Raw genomic sequence first — 25,696 nt, forward strand, 5'->3', positions numbered from 1 at the left:
TAAGGAAGGAAGTATTGGTCTCTGAAACTTCATTAACACAGGTACCATATTACTTTATCCTAAATTAAAAATAAAATTATTTTCTTTACCTTTCTTGTATGGCCATTTACTTTTTCTCATTGTGTCGCTCCCAGTCTCTAGATTCTGCTTTCCTTCGTTTTCGCTTAACTCTTCTGCCACGGTTTCCTGGCCATTTCTCATTTTTCTCTCCTTTTTCTTTGCTTTCTTCAATATTTTTCTGCCTCTCTCTCTCTGTCCTGATTTAATTCATTCTTACTATCCATTCTTTAATTTCCTTCATCTACTTATGGCTTTTCATCTTTTTCTCACCCTTGTTCTCCCCATGCCCCTTCCTCTTATTCTCCAGTCTTTCACTACTCTCCTTTTCCATCCAGCAGCTCTCTTCTTTCTCTCTCCATCCTTCCAGTCTCCCCTCTCTCTCCCCATCCTTCCAGTAGTCTCCCCTCTTTCTTTCTGCATCCTTCCGTCCAGTGTCACCTCTTTCTCCCTACCCTTCCATCCAGCGTCTTCCCTCTTTCTCTCCCCATCCTTCCATCCATCTATCCTCTCTCCTGATCCTTCCATCTAATGTCTCTCTCCCTCTTTCTAACCAGTGTCTCTGTATCACTCTACCCTTTTCTGTTCAGTGTCCCTTCTCTCTCCACATCCTTCCAGTCTCTCACCTTTCTCTGCATCCTTCCAGTCTCTCCCCTTTCTCTCCCCATCCTTCCATCCAGAGTCTCTCTCCCCATCCATCCGTTTTCCCTCTTTCTCTCCCCATCCTTCCATCTGTTTTCTATCTTTTCTCCCCATCCTTCCATGTTTTCCCTCATTCTCTGCCATCCTTCCATCTGTTTTCCCTCTTTTCCCCCATCCTTCCATGTTTTCCCTCATTCTCTGCCATCCTTCCATCTGTTTTCCCCTCTTTTCTCCCCATCCTTCCATGTTTTCCCTCATTCTCTGCCATCCTTCCATCTGTTTTCCCTCTTTTCTCCCCATCCTTCCATCTGTTTTCCCTCTTTTCTCCCCATCCTTCCATCTGTTTTCCCTCTTTTTCTCCCCATCCTTCCATGTTTTCCCTCTTTTCTTCGACGAGGCCCGCCCTGCATGCCAGCGCCAGCCCCCATTGCCGGCCACTGCTGCTTTTCCTGTTGAGCAGCAGGGCCGGCGCTACAAAAAAGAAGAAGCGCTAACGGCGCTAAGGACGAGAAATGTTTAAAAAAAAAAAAAGCGCGGCACCGGCAGGCACTGTCTCGGCAGCCTTAAGGCATTGGCTGCTGAGGCATTGGCTGCTGGCTCGCAGGCTCCTCCTGCAGACGGGAGGAGCCTGCGAGCCAGCAGCCAATGCCTCAGCAGCCAATGCCTCAAGGCTGCCGAGACAGTGCCTGCCGGTGCTGCGCTTTTTTTTTTTTTTTTTAATTTTTAACAAGAATCTTTATTAAAGGAATCCATATATTACAACTGAAGCTTTTCAAATATAAAAAGAAAACATCATACAGTCCCTTTGTCATTAAACATCTGGTATACATACATTTCTCTACTAAGAACCTTCGCATCACAGCAATTATTTTTCTTGTAACATTTAAACTTTTCAAAATTACCCCTATCCCTCCAAACCCCCCTTCCCTTCCCCCTCTCCCCGCCCCTCATCTCTGCAGGAAGAGAGACTCTATCCAACATTTTCACTTCAATGACTTTATAACAGGTGCCCACATCTGCTCCCATTTTGTTAGGGTTTTATGTTCCTTAGCCAGTAGCTTTTCCATGTCACTTATATAGCGAATGCTACATACCTGTAGAAGGTATTCTCCGAGGACAGCAGGCTGATTGTTCTCACTGATGGGTGACGTCCACGGCAGCCCCTCCAATCGGAAACTTCACTAGCAAAGTCCTTTGCTAGCCCTCGCGCGCCCGCGCGCACCGCGCATGCGCGGCCGTCTTCCCGCCCGAAACCGGCTCGAGCCGGCCAGTCCAGTATGTAGCAAGACAATACACTTCAAGGGAAGACACAACTCCAAAGGGGAGGCGGGCGGGTTGGTGAGAACAATCAGCCTGCTGTCCTCGGAGAATATCTTCTACAGGTATGTAGCATTCGCTTTCTCCGAGGACAAGCAGGCTGCTTGTTCTCACTGATGGGGTATCCCTAGCCCCCAGACTCACTCAAAACAACAACCATGGTCAATTGGGCCTCGCAACAGCGAGGACATAACAGAGATTGACCTAAAAAAAAAATTTACCAACTAACTGGGAGTGTAGCCTGGAACAGAACAAACAGGGCCCTCGGGGGGTGGAGTTGGATCCTAAAGCCCAAACAGGTTCTGAAGAACTGACTGCCCGAACCGACTGTCGCGTCGGGTATCCTGCTGCAGGCAGTAATGGGATGTGAATGTGTGGACAGAAGCCCACGTCGCAGCTTTGCAAATTTCTTCAATGGAGGCTGACTTCAAGTGGGCTACCGACGCAGCCATGGCTCTAACATTATGAGCCGTGACATGACCCTCAAGAGCCAGCCCCGCCTGGGCGTAAGTGAAGGAAATGCAATCTGCTAGCCAATTGGATATGGTGCGTTTCCCTACAGCCACTCCCCTCCTATTGGATCAAAAGAAACAAACAATTGGGCGGACTGTCTGTGGGGCTGTGTCCGCTCCAGGTAGAAGGCCAATGCTCTCTTGCAGTCCAATGTGTGCAGCTGACGTTCAGCAGGGCAGGAATGAGGACGGGGAAAGAATGTTGCAAGACAATTGACTGGTTCAGATGGAACTCCGACACGACCTTTGGCAGGAACTTAGGGTGAGTGCGGAGGACTACTCTGTTGTGATGAAATTTAGTGTAAGGGGCCTGGGCTACCAGGGCCTGCAGCTCACTGACTCTACGAGCCGAAGTAACTGCCACCAAGAAAATGACCTTCCAGGTCAAGTACTTCGGATGGCATGAATCCAGTGGCTCAAAAGGAGGTTTCATCAGCTGGGTGAGAACGACATTGAGATCCCATGACACTGTAGGAGGCTTGACAGGGGGCTTTGACAAAAGCAAACCTCTCATGAAGCGAACAACTAAAGGCTGTCCTGAGATCGGCTTACCTTCCACTTGGTAATGGTATGCACTGATTGCACTAAGGTGAACTCTTACGGAGTTGGTCTTCAGACCAGACTCAGACAAGTGCAGAAGGTATTCAAGCAGGGTCTGTGTAGGACAAGAGCGAGGATCTAGGGCCTTGCTGTCACACCAGACGGCAAACCTCCTCCAATGAAAGAAGTAACTTCTCTTGGTGGAGTCTTTCCTGGAAGCAAGCAAGATGCGGGAGACACCCTCTGGCAGACCCAAAGAGGCAAAGTCTACGCCCTCAACATCCAGGCCGTGAGAGCCAGGGACTGGAGGTTGGGATGCAGAAGAGCCCCCTCGTCCTGCGTGATGAGGGTCGGAAAACACTCCAATCTCCACGGTTCTTCGGAGGATAACTCCAGAAGAAGGGGGAACCAGATCTGACGCGGCCAAAAAGGAGCAATCAGAATCATGGTGCCTCGGTCTTGCTTGAGTTTCAACAAAGTCTTCCCCACCAGAGGATGGGAGGATAAGCATACAGGAGGCCCTCCCCCCAATCCAGGAGGAAGGCATCCGACGCCAGTCTGCCGTGGGCCTGAAGCCTGGAACAGAACTGAGGGACCTTGTGGTTCACTTGAGATGCGAAGAGATCCACCAGGGGGGTGCCCCACGCCTGGAAGATCTGTCGCACTACACGGGAATTGAGCGACCACTCGTGAGGTTGCATAATCCTGCTCAACCTGTCGGCCAGACTGTTGTTTACGCCTGCCAGATATGTGGCTTGGAGCACCATGCCTTGACGGCGAGCCCAGAGCCACATGCTGACGGCTTCCTGACACAGGGGGCGAGATCCGGTGCCCCCCTGCTTGTTGACATAGTACATGGCAACCTGATTGTCTGTCTGAATTTGGATAATTTGGTGGGACAGCCGATCTCTGAAAGCCTTCAGAGCGTTCCAGATCGCTCGCAACTCCAGAAGATTGATCTGTAGATCGCTTTCTTGGAGGGACCACCTTCCTTGGGTGTGAAGCCCATCGACATGAGCTCCCCATCCCAGGAGAGACGCATCCGTGGTCAGCACTTTTTGTGGCTGAGGAATTTGGAAGGGACGTCCCAGAGTCAAATTGGAGCAAATCGTCCACCAATACAGGGATTCGAGAAAACTCGTGGACAGGTGGATCACGTCCTCTAGACCCCCAGCGGCCTGATACCACTGGGAGGCTAGGGTCCATTGAGCAGATCTCATGTGAAGGCGGGCCATGGGAGTCACATGAACTGTGGAGGCCATGTGGCCCAGCAATCTCAACATCTGCCGAGCTGTGATCTGCTGGGACGCTCGCACCCGCGAGACGAGGGACAACAAGTTGTTGGCTCTCGCCTCTGGGAGATAGGCGCGAGCCGTCCGAGAATCCAGCAGGGCTCCGATGAATTCGAGTTTCTGCACTGGGAGAAGATGGGACTTTGGGTAATTTATCACAAACCCCAGTAGCTCCAGGAGGCGAATAGTCATCTACATGGACTGCAGGGCTCCTGCCTCGGATGTGTTCTTCACCAGCCAATCGTCGAGATATGGGAACACGTGCACCCCCAGCCTGCGAAGCGCCGCTGCTACCACAGCTAGGCACTTTGTGAACACCCTGGGCGCAGAGGCGAGCCCAAAGGGTAGCACACAGTACTGGAAGTGGCGTGTGCCCAGCTGAAATCGCAGATACTGTCTGTGAGCTGGCAGTATCGGGATGTGTGTGTAGGCATCCTTCAAGTCCAGAGAGCATAGCCAATCGTTTTGCTGAATCATGGGGAGAAGGGTGCCCAGGGAAAGCATCCTGAACTTTTCTTTTACGAGATATTTGTTCAGGGCCCTTAGGTCTAGGATGGGACGCATCCCCCCTGTTTTCTTTTCCACAAGGAAGTACCTGGAATAGAATCCCAGCCCTTCTTGCCCGGATGGCACGGGCTCGACCGCATTGGCGCTGAGAAGGGCGGAGAGTTCCTCTGCAAGTACCTTCTTGTGCTGGAAGCTGTAAGACTGAGCTCCCGGTGGACAATTTGGAGGTTTTAAGGCCAAATTGAGGGTGTATCCCTGCCGGACTATTTGCAGAACCCACTGGTCGGAGGTTATGAGAGGCCACCTTTGGTGAAAAGCTTTCAACCTCCCCCCGACTGGCAGGTCGCCCGGCACGGACACTTGGATGTCGGCTATGCTCTGCTGGAGCCAGTCAAAAGCTCGCCCCTTGCTTTTGCTGGGGAGCCGCGGGGCCTTGCTGAGGCGCACGCTGCTGACGAGAGCGAGCGCGCTGGGGCTTAGCCTGGGCCACAGGCTGTCGGGAAGGAGGATTGTACCTACGCTTGCCAGAAGTATAGGGAACAGTCTTCCTTCCCCCGAAAAATCGTCTACCTGCAGAGGTAGAAGCTGAAGGCTGCCGGCGGGCGAACTTGTCGAATGCGGTGTCCCGCTGGTGGAGAGACTCTACCACCTGTTCGACTTTTTCGCCAAAAATGTTGTCCGCACGGCAAGGCGAGTCCGCAATCCGCTGCTGGAGTCTATTCTCCATGTCGGCGGCACGCAGCCATGAGAGCCTGCGCATCACCACACCTTGAGCAGCGGCCCTGGACGCAACATCAAAAGTGTCATAAACTCCTCTGGCCAGGAATTTTCTGCACGCCTTCAGCTGCCTGACCACCTCCTGAAAAGGCTTGGCTTGCTCGGGGGGAAGAGCATCAACCAAGCCCGCCAACTGCCGCACATTGTTCCACATGTGGATGCTCGTGTAGAGCTGGTAAGACTGGATCTTGGACACGAGCATAGAGGAATGGTAGGCCTTCCTCCCAAAGGAGTCTAAGGTTCTAGCGTCTTTGCCCGGGGGCGCCGAAGCATGTTCCCTAGAACTCTTAGCCTTCTTTAGGGCCAGATCCACAACTCCAGAATCATGAGGCAACTGCGTGCGCATCAGCTCTGGGTCCCCATGGATCCGGTACTGGGACTCGATCTTCTTGGGGATGTGGGGATTACTTAATGGCTTGGTCCAGTTCGCAAGCAATGTCTTTTTCAGGACATGGTGCAAGGGAACAGTGGACGCTTCCTTAGGTGGAGAAGGATAGTCCAGGAGCTCAAACATTTCAGCCCTGGGCTCGTCCTCCACAACCACCGGGAAGGGGATGGCCGTAGACATCTCCCGGACAAAGGAGGCAAAGGACAGACTCTCGGGAGGAGAAAGCTGTCTCTCAGGAGAGGGAGTGGGATCAGACGGAAGACCCTCAGACTCCTCGTCAGAGAAATATCTGGGATCTTCCTCTTCCTCCCACGAGGCCTCACCCTCGGTGTCAGACACAAGTTCACGGACCTGTGTCTGCAACCTCGCCCTGCTCGACTCTGTGGAGCCACGTCCACGATGGGGGCGTCGAGAGGTAGACTCCCTGGCCCGCATCGGCGAAGCTCCCTCCGCCGACGTAGTCGGGGAGCCTTCCTGGGAGGTGGCCGCGGTCGGCACCGCACGCGGTACCGACGTCGGGGACCTCAACCTGGGCGATGGGCCAGCCGGCGCCACGCTCGACGGTACCGGAGGCGCAAGCACCGCCGGTACCGGAGGGTTAGGGCGCAACAGCTCTCCCAGAATCTCTGGGAGAACGGCCCGGAGGCTCTCGTTTAGAGTGGCTGCGGAGAAAGGCTGAGAGGTCGATGCAGGCGTCGACGTCAGAACCTGTTCCGGGCGTGGAGGCTGTTCCGGGCTGTCCAGAGCGGAGCGCATCGACACCTCCTGAACAGAGGGTGAGCGGTCCTCTCGGTGCCGATGCCTGCTGGGTGCCGAATCCCTCGGCGACCCAGAGCTCTCGGTGCCGACACGGGGAGGAGACCGGTGTCGATGCTTCTTCGATTTCTTCCGAAGCATGTCACCGGAGCTCCCCGGCACCGACGAGGAGGACGTCGAATCCATCCGTCGCTTCCTCGGGGCCGAGACTGAAGAAGGTCGATCTCGGGGGGGCTGTACCGCAGGAGCCCTCAGGGTAGGAGGAGACCCACCCGAGGGCTCACCGCCACCAGCAGGGGAATGGACAGCCCTCACCTGCACTCCACCCGATGCACCACCGTCCGACGACATCAGCAGACGAGGTCCTGGTACCACCGACGTCGATGCAGCTATCCGATGTCTCGGCGCCGATGCAGAGGCCCGATGCCTCGATGCACTCGATGCAGGGGCGGCCGAGGAAGATGGTCTGGACGCTGACGACGTCGATGCACTCGAAGATCCCGGTGCCGATGCCGACGAAGAGCCCGAGAACAACACGTTCCACTGGGCTAGTCTCGCTACCTGAGTCCGCCTTTGAAGCAGGGAACACAGACTGCAGTTCTGAGGGCGGTGCTCGGCCCCACACACTGAAGACACGACGAGTGTCGATCAGTGAGCGAGATAACCCGGGCGCACTGGGTGCACTTCTTGAAGCCGCTGGAAGGCTTCGATGTCATGGGCGGAAAAATCACGCCGGCGAAATCAAAAGCCGAAATGGCGAAATTTGGAGCACCAAAATTTAGAGGGAGAAAAAAATCTCGACCGAGGCCGAAAAGAGGCCTACCCCGACGACGAAAGAAAACTTACCGGGGCAAAAAAGCTAGAAGTACGGGGAGGATTTACACGAAACCCGGCGAGGGGTTTCCGGAGCACTTCCCGACTAGGACAAAGCTTTCCCGAAGGAAAAAAACACGTTCAAAACAAAATTGGACGCGCGAGGTCGACTTTCCGGGGCTCGACACGGCGAAAACACGACCGTACCGAGTGCGGACAAAAGAAGACTGGCCGGCTCGAGCCGGTTTCGGGCGGGAAGACGGCCAGCGCATGCGCGGTGCGCGCGGGCGCGCGAGGGCTAGCAAAGGACTTTGCTAGTGAAGTTTCCGATTGGAGGGGCTGCCGTGGACGTCACCCATCAGTGAGAACAAGCAGCCTGCTTGTCCTCGGAGAAACATAACCAGATTATACCATCGGCGAATTGAAGGGCATTCATTCTTCTTCCACATCCGTGCAATCAACAATCGAGCTGCATTGAAACATTGCTTGGCCAACTGGTTTCTGCCAGCACTAAGCCCGGCAATAGGTCTATTAAATAAGAACACCGCCGGATCCCAAGGAATCTGTCCCTCCACCCACACCTGCACTCTTCCTTGCACCAACTTCCAGAATGCTTTTATTTTTTTACAGGTCCACCAGATATGCCCCATTGTGCCTTCCTGTCCACATCCCCTCCAGCATAATTTTGATGCCCCTGGGAACATATGGTGTAACCTCACCGGAGTGAGATACCATCTGTATAAAACCTTTGTACAGTTTTCTTGAATATTGACTGCCCTGGAGCCATGTACTGAGGCCCGCTCCATCTGCTGCCAAAGTTCAGGCGTATAAGTCACCTCCAGTTCCTTTTCCCATCTATCACGGTGCTTACTGCTAACCTCTAATGAATCCCTCATATGAGCATACAATTTAGAAATCAATCCCTTAGTTTCTTCCGTTTCCACACACATTCTCTCCAACAAAGTAACCTCTCTTCTTAATTTACTCTTTAGACCTGATGTCTGAAGAAAGTGAATAATCTGATTATACGCATATCTATCCTGTAGAGATAATTCATACTCAGCTGCTAGTTCTCCAAAAGTAATAAACTGTTCTTCTTTCATTAATTGTCCCCACCATATCAACCTATTCTTTCGCCACTTAATAAAAGGGGATGGGGAGCATCCAGGAGGGAACATAGCATTATATGCTATGGGTGTCAAACGTGAGTCATGAAATCCTTTCACTCGTTCTATTTTATCCCAACATGAAAAAGTATATTGTATGATAGGGTTAAGAGACTGGGGAAGGTATCTATTTTTAGGCGCCAACCAGAGTAATTGCCCTAACTTTAATGGGCTACGAATCATAAATTGTTCCATTCTGATCCATAGTTTATGATCTGATTCATGAAACCATTCAATAGCAGCTTTTGCCTGGGCTGCTCTGTGGTATAACCCCAAATGTGGTACACCCAATCCACCCTTTCCTTTACGGGCTACATATAAAATAGATCTGGGCAATCGAGGTTTACGACCCTGCCATATAAAATGGTGCAGCTTGTTTTGCAGCGACTGAAGCATACGGTCATCAATTGGCAGAGGGATAGACTGAAAAAGATATAACAGTCGCGGTAATATGTTCATTTTAACTGTTGCTATTCGCCCGAACCATGACAAATATAACGGATTCCATCTGTCCAGATCTTTGCCCAGTTCCTTTATTAGTGGTAAGTAATTGACTGCACTCATATCTTCCATCCTGCGTGTGAGTGTTACACCCAAATATCTTATTCCCCGGGTAACCCAAGTTAACGAGTACCGTTGGCGACATGTCTGATATTCTATCTCTTCCATCCCTACTGCCATTGCCTCAGTCTTTGTATAATTGATTTTGAAACCCGAAACTTGGCTGTACAGTTCAATTTCAGCAAACACTGCCGGTATTGATGTCAAGGGAGTGGTAAGTGTCAACAAAACATCATCCGCAAAGAGGGCAATTTTTGATTCCCAGGCACCAGCCCTCACCCCCTGGATTCCCTGATTAGTTCTAATATTATATGCTAAGGGTTCCATTACCAGGGCAAATAAAAGAGGGGAAAGAGGGCATCCCTGGCGTGTACCTCTATGTAGTTCAAAAAAGGGAGAGGTACAGCCATTAACTCTGACACATGCCCTAGGAGCTGCATATAATTCCTGAATCAAGCCTCTAAACATAGGTCCAAAGCCAAACCTCTGCAGCACCATATGCAAAAAAGCCCAGTGCACTCTATCGAATGCTTTTTCGGCATCGATACTAAGTAAACAGCAGGAGGATCGTGTTTGTTTCGCCAAGTATAGTACATCCAACGTTCTTCTAATATTGTCAGAGGCCTGTCTTCCCAAAAGAAAACCCACCTGATCTGAGTGCACCAAGGTTGGTAAAACATTCACCAACCGAGTTGCCATTACTTTAGCCAGAATACGTACATCAACATTGAGTATGGAAATCGGGCGGTAAGATGCGCACTCAGTTACCTCCTTATTAGGCTTAGGGATAACTGCTATCCATGCATCCTTCATAGTAGGGGGTAAATTTCCTCCCTCCCGGACATAATTTAAGACTTCAGTCAACACTGGGGCAAGATATGGAGCAAAAGCTTTATAATATTCCCCCGTATATCCATCCATGCCCGGCGATTTACCTGTCTTTAGTGACTTAATAGCTGTAAGTACTTCCTTAACCTCAATCTTAGCTTCTAACATATCCCAGTGATCCTTTTGTAGGGATGGGAGATTCACTTTCTCTAAGTATGCCTGAATAGCAGCATTTTGAATAGAGGGATCATTAGTGTATAATTCAGCATAAAAAGCCTGAAATCGGCTTCTGATAGCTTGAGATGTGGAGAGAATCTTACCCTCCCTATCTTTGATCCTAAATATATTTCTATCCACCCTGAGCTTACGCAACTTAAGTGCCAATTGACGACTAATTTTATTTTTCTCTTTATAAGCATGTAAATGAAGTTTTTCATTAACAAAATCTAGCTCCTTAGCAAGCAGTGCATCTAACTGCATTCTCGCCTTCTGGAGTGCTCTATAAATCGTAGGGGAGCCTGTGCATTTATGTTGAGCTTCAAGATTTACAATCTGGTCCCTCCAATACCGCTTCAGGCATTCTTGCTGCCGTTTGAGGCGTCCCGCCACTGTCATAAAATGTCCTCGTGAGACTGCTTTCAAAGCTTCCCATACTACAGCAATGGAGGGACCAGATCCCAGATTAAAGCTTAAATATTCTTTAAGTACTGTCACATAGGTCTTGCAAATCTGCTCATCTTTAAGCATAGTATTATTCAAAGTCCATTGCCTATGAGAGCCATCTTCACTAGGAACAGAAAGCAATACTGTACATAAGGCATGATCTGAAATAGTTATGTTTCCTATTTTTGCATCTCTCACATGTCCCCCTAGTAATTTATCTACAAATAGAAAATCAATGCGAGAGTATGAAGCATGCACAGAGGAATAAAAGGAATAGTCTCGATCAAGCGGATGTTCATCTCGCCAAACATCAAAAAGCCCCATCTCTTCTACATAGGAGGCCAGATGTTCAGCCAGTGTTCTATCCGCTCGAGAAACTGTCCCCGAACGGTCCATCTCAGGGTTCATGGTGGCATTAAAGTCACCCCCAAAAATAAGATAGCCTCCCTGTACAGATCGCATACTTTTCTTCAATGTTTTAAAAAAGGAGGCCTGGCCCGTATTTGGCCCATAAATAGATCCCCAAGTGTATTCCCTAGATTCCAGCGTTCCCCGGACAAATAGGAAACGGCCAGCTGAGTCCCTCTTGACTTGCTGGATCTGTATAGGTATGCTATCATGAAAAAGCAAGGCCACTCCTCGTTTCTTACTATTTGTGATATCAGAGGCAAAAAAAATTTTTGAGTAGTATGCTGGACGAAACAGATATTCATGTGCACGCTTCAAGTGTGTTTCTTGTAACATTACCACCTGTGGTCTCACTCTAGCTAGTTCTTGGTATATCAACTGTCTTTTTCTTGGAGCATTTAAACCCTTAACATTTAAAGTAAGTATCTTCAAGTCAGACATCTTATTTTTTTCTTCTCAAAAAGAAAGCAAATTATATGCATAGTCAGCAAATCCTGTTTGGTATAGAATTTCCCCCCATTTAAACTCTGAAGACAAACATGTTCCCCACCCCCCACCCTTCCCAAACAATATTTTCTATGTGGCAGAGAGAGAAAAACCATCTCCCCTCTACCACACTGAACTCCCAACAAGGCCAACAGCCTCATCTCCGGCCTGCCATCCCATCCCCCCCCCACACCCAGAAACCTGTCTTCAAACCTGATATGGTTACAAGGAAAAAGAACATTGTTCTTCTCGTACTCCTAGTGGCTTTGTCAGCCCGAGGAGGAGAGATAAAGCACAACCCTGTGTCAATCACAATTCAAGTTGCATGTCGTGCAGCTGCCAATCGTGGCTTCTTCGCTTTATTAAACACTTGCTGCCATTGACGGACTTTGTCCCGAGCCTTGTCTGCCACTGTAGTATCTTCAGCTTCCATTTCCATCAGGCCTGCCTCTTGTAGCAACTGCTTCGCATCTACAACAGTACGCATCCGGTGAGATTTGCCTGCTATGGCAAAACATAAGGCAAATGGAAAGGACCATCGGTACTTAATGTTGTGTTTGTTCAATGTTGTCAATACTGGTTTCATCTCTCTACGCCATTGTAACGTATGTGCTGACAAATCTTGATATACTGTAATCAAAGATTCATTATATCGCAGCTCTTTTTGTTGACGTGCCTGAGCAAGTATATTTTCTTTTCCAAAATCGGACAACTATGTCCCTCGGTTTATTATTCTGAGGAGTCCCCAGAGCTCTATGTGCTCGTTCAATCTCTGGCAGAGGGGTGTCAGGCATTGCAGCTAATAATTGCCCACAAATCTCCTGTACAATTCTCAGGACTTCTTCCTGAGCCCCTGTTTCTGGCACTCCTCGTATTCGCAGATTCTTGCGTCTACTGCGATTTTCAATATCAAGTTTATATTGTAGTTCAATCAGCTGCGTTTCAACTCCCTCCTCTCTCTGCTTCATTTGCTGCACGTATTCCACGTGCTCATCCATACGCAGTTCCAAATCTTCAATACGTGCTCCCACTTCCTTAAGCTCTCCCCGCAAGGTATCAATTCTTTCAACAATATCCGCCTTCATATGTGCTAGGTCTTTTCGAAGCTCAAGGAGCAATCGTGCAGATTGCGATTTTCTAACTGCACCCGTTTCGTCCTCCGATCTCCCAGATTCAAAATCCGAGGCCTCCTCAGGCTGCGGCGAAACATGGCGTGATGGAGTTTTGGACACGCGCTGACTACTGCGTCCCCCTCCCTTGGCCTCCGAACTTTTCAATTTTTGAGACATCGTACCGTCCCTTACTTCAGGTAGGTTGCAGTTCACAAGAAAGCAAAAATTTCGACGTTTGAAGCGCTAAAGTTCGCTATTTTAGCTGGGTTGGGCGGGAGCAACGGGATCAAGCTTCCATCGAGGACAGTGACGTCACCGGAAGTCCCCTTTTTTTTTTTTAAACATTTCTCGTCCTTAGCGCCGTTAGCGCTTCTTCTTTTTGTAGCGCCGGCCCTGCTGCTCAACAGGAAAAGCAGCAGTGGCCGGCAATGGGTGCTGGGGCTGGCGCTGGGCGGGCCTGGGCTGAAATTGGGTGGGCCTGGGCCCACCCAGGCCCACTCGTAGCTACGCCCCTGGTGTGAAGCCCATCTACATGAGCTCCCCAACTCAAGAGAGATGCATCCATCATCAGCCCTTTTGTGGCTGAGGAATTTGGAATGGAAGTCCCAGAGTCAAATTGAATTGAATAGTCCACCTTAGCAGAGAGAGAGAGCAAACTACGGGGACACTTGGGGGCCATTTTCCAGACTTCCTGTGGCTTGGCACCACTGAGAAGCCAGGGTCCACTGGACAGATCTCTTGTGAAGAAGTGTCATGGGTGTTACATAAACTGTAGACACCATGCAGCCCAACAACCTCAACATCTGCCAAGCTGTGACCTGCTGAGAGTCTTGAACCTGAAAGCCAGTGTAATTAAGAGTGTTTGCTCTCGGCCCCAGGAGAAAGGCTTAAACTTTGAGTATCGAGCAGGGGTCCAACGAATTCCAATTGCTGGGCAGGATGAAGATGGGACTTGGGGTACTTTAAAATAAACCCTAGTAGCTTGAGCACCCGAATAGTTCTCTACATGGACTCCTGAGCACCATCCTCTGACGTGCTCTCCACCAGCCAGCCATCGAGATAGGCAACATATGGACTCCCAGTCTGCGTACTGACACTGCAACTACCGCTAGATATTTGGTAAAGACCCTGGGAGCTGACACAAGGCCAAAGGGCAACACACAGTACTGGAAGTGATGTGTTCCCAGACAAAATCTTTAGATACTTCTGTTGGGCTGGAAATATTGGGATGTGTGTATAGGTATCCTTTAAGTTATGTCCATAGCCAATCATTTTCCTGAATCATTGGGAGAAGGGTGCTCACGGAAATCATCCTGAACTTTTCTTTGACCAGGAATTTGTTCAGGGTCCTTAGGTCTAGGATGGGACGCATCACTCTTCTTTTGCATGAGGAAGTACCTGGAATAGAATCTCCACCCTTGCTCCCCTTGTAAAACTGGCTCAACCGCATGGGCCTTCAGAAAGGATGACAGTTCCTCTGCAAGTATCTGCTTGTGCTGACAGCTGAAGTAATGAGATCTCGGTGGGCAATCTGTGACGCCAATTTAGGGCGTATCAAATACAAACTATTTGGTGAACCCACTGGTCGGAGGTTATAAGGGGCCACCTGTCATGAAAAAAACTTCAGCCTCCCCCCAACTAGTAACTCATCCTAGACGGACACTTTGTCAGCAGCTATGATCTGCTGAAGCCAGTCAAAATCTTGTCTCTTGCTTTGATGAGAGCACTGAGCAGGCTGGCGAGAGAAGGTGGTGTACCTACTTCTCTGAGAGTAGTAGACACTCTCCTCGACTTGTCAAAAGACCTTCTAGATGAGGAGGCTGATGCAGAAGGCACCTGGTGGGAGAGAAAAGAGATGGTATCTCCAAAAAGGTTATAGCCCTGGCATGGGGAATTCGCAAACTGCTGCTGAACCGCAGGTTCAAAGTCAGAAACATGCAGCCATGAGAGTCTGCACATTGCTATACTTTGGGCAGAGATCCTGGATGCCACATCAAAAGTGTTGTATGCGCCCCTGGCCAAGAACTTACGACACACCTTCTTGCTGCTTGGCCAACTGGTGCAGCGACTTGGCCTGCTCCGGTGAGAGAGTCAGCCAAGTCTAGCAGCTTGCAAACAGAGTCCCACAAGTAAACGCTTGTGAAGAGCTGATATTATTGAATGCATGACACAAGCATAGAGGTCTGTTAACATCTTCCTCCCAAAAGAGTCCAAGGTTCTAGCTTCTTTGTCGAGGGGCGCTGAAGCATAGTTCTTAGAACTCCTGGCTCTCTTGAAAGCAAATTCCACCACCATGGAATGAAGAGGCAACTGGGGCCTATCAAATCCAAGTGTGCTGTGGATCCGGTAGTGTTGATCTTCTTGGGCAGGACAGGGACCAACAGAGGGAACGCCCAATTCTGAATGAGAACCTCCTGGAGTACCTCGTGGAGAGGGACAGGCACAGCCTCCAAAGGAGGAGACTTGTAGTCCTGGACCTCAAGCATCTTGGCCCTGGGCTCGTCTTCCACCTCTAAAGGCAATGGAATTGCCTCAGCCATTTCCTTCACAAAAGAGGGACAAGAAAAGCTCTCCAGAGGGGAGTTTCTCCTTTCCAGTGGAGGGGAGTGTTTAGAAGGGATGCCATAGGACTCATCCTCCAAAAAACACCGTGGATCCTCCTCATCAATATCAGACCAAACCTCCTCATGGGAGGGCCGAGACTGAGCTTGCCTCAATTTGGAGGAACCATGTAATTGAGAAGGGCATCGAGGAGTTGGCTCCCACCTTGACTCCAGTGAAGGTTCCTCCACCGACATCGAGGGAGTGCCGGCCTCAGCGGCAGTTGACACAGGGACCACACGCAACACTGCAGTAGGGGGCTGCACTGCAAGCTGAGCGTCAAGTAGGACAGCAATGGGAGTTAGGGTAGGCACAAGCACCCCCCAATGCTGACGCACTCCGTTGCAAGAGGCCATCCAGCAGCTCGGGGAGCAAAGTTTGGATGTGTTCATCAAGGGCCAACACCGGGAAAGGCTTGAGTGCCGGCTCAGAGACAAGCTGCAGAACTGGTGGGTCTGAGACGGCAGCTAGGTCCTGGCCGCTGAAAGAATGACGCATCAGCACCTCCTGAATACAGAGGGAGCAGTACTCCCGGTGCCAACGCTTCTCTGGTGCCGAATCCCTCGACATCCTGGAACTCTCGGCACCGTGCGTCGAAGACGATTGATGCTGATGCATCTGGCCTTCACCTTGATGCCGACATTGAATTATCACGTCGTCTCGGGATTGGGTCCAATGCTGGATGGTCCCGGGGGCCCTGCACAGCAGTCGGTGTCGAGACAGGTGGAGACCCACTCAATGCACCACTGCTCCCAGTGTCAACAGGTCTAGCAGCAGACATACATACATACATACATACACACACTCCCAACGTTGGCACCGACGACCTTGATGCTGATGCATCGGACCTGGCTCTAAAAATCCTCTCACGTTGAGCCTCTCTAGGAACCTAGGTCTGCTTCTTCATTCGAAGACAAAGTTAGCAGGGCTATGGTTGAGCCCTAAACACTGGAGACGCCAAGAATGGGTGTCCTTGCCACAGCTGATCCAATTGCACTGGGTACAGCACTTGAAGCCATTGGGAACTTGAGTAGACATGGACGTAAAAACCTCTGCAGCCAAATCAAACGAAGCGAGGGTACCAGAAAAAGGGGAAAGGCACCTGAGAAAAAAGAAAGGGAAAAACCTGGCCGACATCAGGGCCTAAATGTGGCCTTATGACGCGTAAAACAAAGGAAATTTAAACCTGGGAAAAGAACTAAAAACTAAGGGAAGATGGAAAAAGAAAACTTGAGCATGGGCACACTGAAAGGCAACAAAAAGCTCTTTTCAGAACGGACTGTAAAGAGCAGCTACAAAAAGCAGCTACTCCCCACCATGGCAGAAAAATAACTGTGGTAACCGTGCTCTCGCGGTGGACAGGAAGGCACTCACTCATGCAGGGTGGAGTGTCTTGGCGCTCCACAAAAGACCTGTTAAAGCTTGTTAGAAGCTCCAGACCGAGCAACGTGGGATCGCACTACCCAATTGTGAGAATTATGGCCTGCTTGTCCTCGGAGACCTGGGAATTACATCATACAAATCAAATTAATATTAAAATCCACAACTGTGAAAGTGAAAACTAAATCATTGATTAATATATCCATAGAATATTTTGAAGACAAAACAGAAAATTTTAACATCTATTCTCTTACAAAGCGGAAGCCAGTGAAGTTCTCTAAAGAGGTGAAACTTGATCGAATCTGGACTTTTAAAAAAATCGTACAAGCCGCTGTATTTTGGACAAACTGTAGTCTCCAACAGGCCAGCCATAATTCCAATATAAGAGTAAATTACAATAATCAATGTAAGACAGCACAATATACAGTATATTGAGTCAAAATTGCAAGATAATATTCAAAAAGTGCACTGTCAGGCCTATGCCCCGAAAAGTGAGCCCTTGTGCCAAACAACGTCTGGCAGCCAGACAGTCCTGATCTTACCTGGGGAGTCAGGGCAGAGACCTCCCACGAAGGGCAGGATGGAGCAGACAATTGCCCAAAAGACAAGGTCCCGATCCGATCAGCGGTTCCAGGCCGGTGGTAGACAAAGGCAAGTCCAGATCCACCCTGTGGCACAAAAGCAGGCAGCAGGCAAAAGCAAAGTCCAGGTCCAAACTGTGGTTCAAAGGCAGGCGGCAGGCAACAGCAAAGTCCAGGTCCAAACTGTGGTTCAAAGGCAGGCGGCAGGCAAAAGCAAAGTCCAGGTCCAAACTGTGGTTCAAAGGCAGGCGGCAGGCAATAGCAAAGTCCAGGTCCAAACTGTGGTTCAAAGGCAGGCGGTAGGCAATAGCAAAGTCCAGGTCCAAACTGTGGTTCAAAGGCAGGCGGCAGGCAAAAGCAAAGTCCAGGTCCAAACTGTGGTTCAAAGGCAGGCGGCAGGCAATAGCAAAGTCCAGGTCCAAACTGTGGTTCAAAGGCAGGCGGCAGGCAATAGCAAAGTCCAGGTCCAAACTGTGGTTCAAAGGCAGGCGGCAGGCAAAAGCAAAGTCCAGGTCCAAATTGTGGTTCAAAGCAGAGAAACAATCCAAAGACACAGAACTCAGGAATCCACACCAGCAGAAGCCGAAGCAAAGAGTTCTGTCAGAGTCTGGTTTAAGTAGCCCCCTCCATCAGGGAAACCACCATCAGCTGTCCGGAAGGCGTGGCCAACAACCAGCCCCAGGAGGCTCTGGATAGGCTGGTCACAAGGAGCGGGCGGAGCCTAGCCGCGACCAGCCAATCCGAGCCCAGAAGAGGCGTTCCCCATGCTCCTGGGCCCCGCACCCGGAAGAGACTTTCCAGCTAGAGTGCGCCGGCCATATTTGCAGCGTCGGCGCTCTCCAGACGCTACAGCAGCATAGCGGCGGGCCGGAGCCGTCCAGGAGGAAGCCCAGACTCCCCTACCATGCCGCCCGTAGCCAGCGATACCCCGCTCTCTCCTGCTCGTGGAGCGAGGTATCCCCGCAGGCAGAGCGGCACAGGTAAGGGACGTGACAGTACCCCCCCCGTAAGCCCCCCTCCTCCTTCTTGGCCCAGGTTTTCTAGGGTAACGAGAGTGGAACTCGTGCAATAACTCAGGGGCATGGATATTACCAACAGGCTCCCAGGAGTTATCCTCAGGACCAAAGTTCTTCCACGAGATCAAGTAGAACAGTCGTCCTCTCTGGAGTCTAGAATCAAGAATCTCTTTTACCTCGAACTCCGGATCAGGGTCAGAGTCTGGAACCAGAATCTTCTTTGGAGCAGGATGCCAGTGGGAAGTCCTAAAAGGTTTAAGCAGAGACACATGAAAAGCATTGTGAATGCGAAGATTACCAGGTAAGTGAAGTCGATAGACCATCGTCCCCACTCTAGATCTCACAGAAAATGGCCCGATGAAGCGTGGAGCAAACTTAAGGGAGGGAAGACGAAGTTTGAGGTACTTGGTGCTGAGCCATACTCTCTGTCCCGGCTGGAATACAGGAGCGGCACAGCGACGCCGATCAGCAAATCGCTTGTACCGGGCAGCCGCCCTCCCCAATTGCTGACGAACTGTCCTCCAAGTTGCATGCATGGTGGTGAGAGTAGACTGGATCAGTGGAGGAGCCGCAGTCAAAGGAATCGGAGGCGGAAGACGTGGATGACGTCCAAAAACAGTGAAGAAAGGTGATGTCCGTGAAGCAGAATGGAAACTATTGTTGTAGGCAAATTCAGCCCAGGCCAGAAGATCAGTCCAATCATCCTGACGAGCATTGGTGAAGGCCCGAAGAAAAGCTTTAAGGGTCTGGTTAGTACGCTCTGCCATGCCGTTGGTCTGAGGATGGTAAGCTGAAGAAAAATGCGTGGTAACCCCAAAGGCTGAGCATAACGATCTCCAAAATTTAGAGGTGAATTGCGACCCTCCATCACTGATGATACGATGCGGCAGTCCATGCAGCCGAAAAATGTGCTGGATAAAATGGGACGCAAGAACCTTCGCGGATGGCAGGGACCGCATGGGTACGAAGTGAGCCATGCGAGAAAAACGATCCACCACCACCCAGATGATCGTGTTGCCCTTGGAACAGGGAAGATCAGTTATAAAGTCCATCGAGACCTCCTGCCACGGTAGATGGGGTACCGGTAATGGTTGAAGAAGCCCCCACGGCTTGCCTGGCAAGGACTTGGTACGGGCACAGGTAGGACAAGTAGAGACAAACTGCCGAATCTCCTGGGCCATGTGGGGCCACCAAAAATAACGGGAAATAAGATGATAGGTCTTATGGAACCCAAAATGTCCCGAAAACGCAGCAGAATGACCCCACTGAAGGACCTTGCGACGAGATCGGGCCGGAACAGGAGTCTTGAGACAGGCGGATGCCCCCACCATAGGAGAAAGGCAAGCAGGATTGAGCATAGGATAGAGTTCCTCAGGCTCCTCAGGTACGTCAAAAGCTCGGGAGAGGGCATCTGCCTGTATATTCTTCTCTGCGGGCCGAAACACCAAGTGAAAGGTAAAACGCGCAAAAAATAGTGACCAGCGAGCCTGCCGGGGATTCAAGCGTTTGGCATCTTGCAAATAAAGCAGATTTTTGTGATCAGTGATGACTGTAATAGGGTGAGCAGCCCCCTCCAGTAGGTATCGCCACTCCTGAAAGGCGAGTTTCAGGGCCAGCAGCTCCCTGTCCCCGATAGTATAATTGCGTTCAGCAGGCGAAAACTTCTTAGAAAAAAAAAAACAAGGATGTTTCTTACCAGAAGAAGTTGTCTGGGACAGCACCGCCCCTACACCCAAAGCAGAGGCATCGACCTCCACGATGAAAGGCTTCGTGACATCAGGGCTACGGAGTACAGATGCAGACAAGAAAGCCGCCTTCAAGGCCGAAAAAGCCTCCAGGGCAGCAGGAGACCAATGCCGAACATCCGCCCCCTTCCGAGTAAGGGCTGTCAAAGGAGCCGTGAGGAGCGAATAATGGGGAATGAATTGTCGGTAGTAGTTAGCAAAACCAAGAAAACGCTGTAAGGCTCGGAGACCCTGGGGGAGAGGCCAGTCCCGGATAGCCTGCAGTTTAGCAGGATCCATTTGTAATCCAACAGCAGAGATAATATGTCCCAAAAAAGGAATAGTGGATTGATGAAACGCACACTTTTCCAACTTGGCAAACAGTCGATGATCCCGGAGTCGTTGAAGCACTGTGCGGACATGCCCGGGATGATCCAGGGGAGAAGCAGAGAAGATCAGAATATCGTCCAAGTAAACAATGACTGAAGAACAAAGAAGATCCCTGAAAATGAAATTGATGAAATCTTGAAATACAGCCGGAGCATTACAAAGTCCAAAAGGCATGACCCGATACTCAAAATGACCGTCGTGAGTATTAAATGCGGTTTTCCACTCGTCTCCCTGGCGGATACGAATCAAGTTGTAGGCCCCTCGTAGATCCAACTTAGTAAAAATAACTGCCCCCTGGAGTCGATCAAAAAGCTCCGGGATAAGTGGGAGGGGATACCGGTTCTTGACTGTGATGTTGTTAAGTCCGCGATAGTCAATGCAGGGCCGCAAGGACCCATCTTTTTTGGAAACAAAAAAGAACCCTGCCCCGGCAGGAGAAGAAGATGGTCGGATGAATCCCTTACGAAGATTGTCCTGAATGTAGTCCCGCATGGCAGCAGATTCATCCCGGGACAAGGCATATAATCTTCCTCGAGGAGGCATCGTACCGGGTAACAAATCAATGGGACAATCAAACGGGCGATGGGGTGGGAGGGAATCTGCCTCCCGGGCATCAAAGACATCAGAAAACTCCTTGTATTCCTTCGGACGAGAAGCTTCACAGGGGAGGAGGACTCCAGAGAGCGCTGGCACATTAATAGAGGGAGGGCGCACTGGTGTTAGACAAGTTTCAAAACAACGACCACTCCACCGGCTGATTTCTCCCGAAGGCCAGTCTATGCAAGGCGCGTGCAGCCGCAACCAGGGTATACCTAGAATTACAGGATGGATGGCTTGAGGTAAAATAAGAAATTGTATCTCCTCATGATGAAGAAGACCCACCTGCATTCGCAGCGGAAGAGTGAGATGGGTAATAGGCTGTGGCAGAGTAGAGCCATGAATAGACGTTACTTGAAGAGCTGGTTTACAGGGAGTAACCGGCCTGCCTAGGCCCTGAAGTAGTCTAGCATCAATAAAGTTGCCTCCTGCTCCTGAATCCAGCAAGGCTAGGGTATTTATCCTGTATTCTTGCCACAGTAAGATAATAGGTACTGTCATTAAGTTATCCGGAAGGGTTCCTGAACGACCCACAACCACCCCCTTCACCAGGCTAGGGTCTAAGCATTTCCCGGCTTGTTGGGACACCTTTTCACAAAATGACCAGGTTTCCCACAGTACATACATAGTTTATTCTCCCTCCGATGGGTTCGTTCCACAGCTGTTAGTCGATGCCTGCCAATCACCATAGGCACTTCCGATCCCTCCGCAGTAGGAACCGCACCCTCCTGAGGAGAGACCGTTCGTGGTCTTTGAGGGGAAAACCTGCGCGACGGACGAGAGGCAACTTGTTCTCGTGCTCGTTCCTGGAAGCGGACATCAATCCGAGTGCTTAAGGCGATAAGGGCGTCCAGAGTACCAGGGATTTCTCGGCCGGCTAATTCGTCCTTAATGCGTCCACTCAAGCCTTGCCAGAAAATGGCCGTAAGAGCCTCTTGATTCCATTTAAGTTCCGCCGCCAGGGTACGGAATCGAATAGCATAGGTACCAACCGTACTGCTTCCTTGCTGAATCCGTAGTAGCTCTCCTGCGGCGGAAGAAGGGCGTCCTGGAACATCGAAGACCATGCGGAACTGACGCAGGAATTCTCCTAATTCCGAAAGGAGAGGATCCTGTTGCTCCCAGAGAGGTGACGCCCATGCCAGAGCCGCACCGGAGAGTAATGAGATAATGTAGGTAATCTTCTGTTTGTCCGTAGGAAAAGAAGCAGGTTGCATGTCAAAGAGCATCTGACATTGATTCAAGAATCCGCGGCATGCGGAGGGTGTGCCGTCAAACCGAGGAGGTTCAGGCAACCGAAAGGCAGGCAGAGGTGGAGATGTCCTACTAGCTCCAGAAGCCGGTGCTCGCTGCACGGACATCTGAGAACACACATCTTGCAGTACTCCAGATAATCTGTTGAGCTGGGCCTGTTGCTGTTGAAGAGCTTGAGCCAAGTCAGTCAGATCAGGCTTATCTGGCGAGCTCATGGCTTCGGCTTTCTGTCAGGCCTATGCCCCGAAAAGTGAGCCCTTGTGCCAAACAACGTCTGGCAGCCAGACAGTCCTGATCTTACCTGGGGAGTCAGGGCAGAGACCTCCCACGAAGGGCAGGATGGAGCAGACAATTGCCCAAAAGACAAGGTCCCGATCCGATCAGCGGTTCCAGGCCGGTGGTAGACAAAGGCAAGTCCAGATCCACCCTGTGGCACAAAAGCAGGCAGCAGGCAAAAGCAAAGTCCAGGTCCAAACTGTGGTTCAAAGGCAGGCGGCAGGCAACAGCAAAGTCCAGGTCCAAACTGTGGTTCAAAGGCAGGCGGCAGGCAAAAGCAAAGTCCAGGTCCAAACTGTGGTTCAAAGGCAGGCGGCAGGCAATAGCAAAGTCCAGGTCCAAACTGTGGTTCAAAGGCAGGCGGTAGGCAATAGCAAAGTCCAGGTCCAAACTGTGGTTCAAAGGCAGGCGGCAGGCAAAAGCAAAGTCCAGGTCCAAACTGTGGTTCAAAGGCAGGCGGCAGGCAATAGCAAAGTCCAGGTCCAAACTGTGGTTCAAAGGCAGGCGGCAGGCAATAGCAAAGTCCAGGTCCAAACTGTGGTTCAAAGGCAGGCGGCAGGCAATAGCAAAGTCCAGGTCCAAACTGTGGTTCAAAGGCAGGCGGCAGGCAATAGCAAAGTCCAGGTCCAAACTGTGGTTCAAAGGCAGGCGGCAGGCAATAGCAAAGTCCAGGTCCAAACTGTGGTTCAAAGGCAGGCGGTAGGCAATAGCAAAGTCCAGGTCCAAACTGTGGTTCAAAGGCAGGCGGCAGGCAAAAGCAAAGTCCAGGTCCAAACTGTGGTTCAAAGCAGAGAAACAATCCAAAGACACAGAACTCAGGAATCCACACCAGCAGAAGCCGAAGCAAAGAGTTCTGTCAGAGTCTGGTTTAAGTAGCCCCCTCCATCAGGGAAACCACCATCAGCTGTCCGGAAGGCGTGGCCAACAACCAGCCCCAGGAGGCTCTGGATAGGCTGGTCACAAGGAGCGGGCGGAGCCTAGCCGCGACCAGCCAATCCGAGCCCAGAAGAGGCGTTCCCCATGCTCCTGGGCCCCGCACCCGGAAGAGACTTTCCAGCTAGAGTGCGCCGGCCATATTTGCAGCGTCGGCGCTCTCCAGACGCTACAGCAGCATAGCGGCGGGCCGGAGCCGTCCAGGAGGAAGCCCAGACTCCCCTACCATGCCGCCCGTAGCCAGCGATACCCCGCTCTCTCCTGCTCGTGGAGCGAGGTATCCCCGCAGGCAGAGCGGCACAGGTAAGGGACGTGACATGCACATACAGCTTCCAACTGCTTTAATTTAAAAAAAGCATTTTTGCACTACACTGTTCACTTCAGGCTGAAATGTGAGCAATGAATCTAGGATAGTTCCTAAAACGTTTGATGCATATTCATATGGAAGTGAAACAGTTGCATCGAGAGTCACAAAATCTGGAAATTATCACATCCAGGTGCCAAAACCAAAGAAGTTTTGTCTTAGAAGGGTTAAGTTTCAAGTGAAAACTATCATTCCATAACTGAATCTTAGAAATGCAAGCTGTAATTTTATAAGAACTAAAAATCTATGTTAGGATCCATTTCCTGAAGGATAGAAAATATTGTCTGCGTATGAATCGAGATTCACTCTCGTCCAACACTACTGTATTCAGGGTGCGCATAAAGATGTTAACTACTGGAGACAAGGGTGAAAACACTTCTCAAAGTGATTTAGTATTCTATCTAATAAAGTAAAACACCTTAAGGAAATTGAAATGAAGTTGTAAAATAGTTGAGTATGACTGACTTTTTAGCTGGAGGAACTGGAATGAAGATTAGGGCTTCCCACTGGGTTAGATTACAAAAGACAAGCGAGCTCCCTTATTTTCTGTCTTTTTAAAATGCTCTAATGAATCTTGTCATTTGATCTGGTTGCTAACTAACCCATCTCCACTAACAGCCCAAGGAAACTCAGGATATCTCAGACACCAGTTATGACTATAAATAGGGTTACCATATGTCCGGATTTACCCGGACATGTCCACTTTTTGAGGTCATGTCCGGGCAACTGGGCGGGTTTTGCCAATCTGCCCGTTTGTCCGGATTTCCTATAGGACGGCCCGCCCACCAGCCTGCCCGTTTGTCCAGAAATCCGGACAAACGGGCAGATTGCTAGCCTCCCCTCCCCTTACTTACTACCGCCCTGGTGGTCTAGTGACCTCTTCCGCCTTCGGACCAGGAAAGAGCCCCCTCTTTCCTGCCCGGAGTACTACCCTGCATGCATCATTCATGTTGGTGATGTCGGCGCCAATTCAAATGGCCACCGAGAGTTGAAGTGACCTCGCGAGACTTCAACTCACGGCGGCCATTTTGAATCAGCGCCAAGATCACCAACAGGAAGGATGCATGCAGGGCAGCGCTCCAGGCAGGAAAGAGGGGGCTCTTTCCTGCCCCGAAGAGGTCACTAGACCAACAGGGCAGTAGTAAGGTAAGGGGAGGGGGGGTGACGGGGGCGGGGCATGTGTCCTCCTTTTGGGGGGGGACAAAATATGGTAACCCTAACTATAACTAGCTCCATCTCCCAGGCAACAGAAGCACATTGTCTCCTTTCATTAGCACTTGGCTTTTCTAGGGCTCACAAGATCCACAGTTTTTGAATAGCACATCGGTTTTCAGGTACAAATTGTTCCAAATCTAACCTGTGTGTCTGCTTCAGCGTACACTCGAACTACATCCTCTGTTCCCGATGGACGAACAAATGCTCTTGACAGTCTGTACTTCTTCACGAGCTCATCAATTTTCTCCTGCAATCCTGGAGGTGTAACTGCACGTCTTTCTGCATCAGTGGTGTCAATGACTCTTCGGTCTGCAACCTGGCAGGCAAAAGAATCTTAGTAACTGGAAGTCTGGCTGTGTTTTACTTTCAGAGAAGTGAAAAAAAACTGCATAACCACCTGCAAAGTTGGTGAATACAGTATCCTTTTAATAATTCAAATCTAAATGACTATCATTTCTAATCAGAGCAAGAAGGAAAGTGGAGTGGTCTAACATTGTAATCGTGGAACAATGCAAAGTTCTCATCAAAGAGGAAAACATT

General features: G+C 50.4%; 1 protein-coding gene across 2 annotated transcripts in view; it reads right to left on the reverse strand.

Annotated features, from left to right (window-relative positions):
• Window positions 1–25,696, reverse strand: part of PGM3 (phosphoglucomutase 3) — a 113,242-nt gene that overhangs the window by 16,943 nt on the left and 70,603 nt on the right. For both annotated transcript variants that reach the window (XM_030199079.1, XM_030199078.1), the window contains one exon: window positions 25,299–25,472. In XM_030199079.1, coding sequence (XP_030054939.1) covers window positions 25,299–25,472 — 174 coding nt within the window. The remainder of the gene's footprint in view (window positions 1–25,298; window positions 25,473–25,696) is intronic.

The sequence above is a fragment of the Microcaecilia unicolor genome, chromosome 3 (assembly GCF_901765095.1).
Source record: "Microcaecilia unicolor chromosome 3, aMicUni1.1, whole genome shotgun sequence".
Lineage (NCBI taxonomy): Eukaryota > Metazoa > Chordata > Amphibia > Gymnophiona > Siphonopidae > Microcaecilia > Microcaecilia unicolor.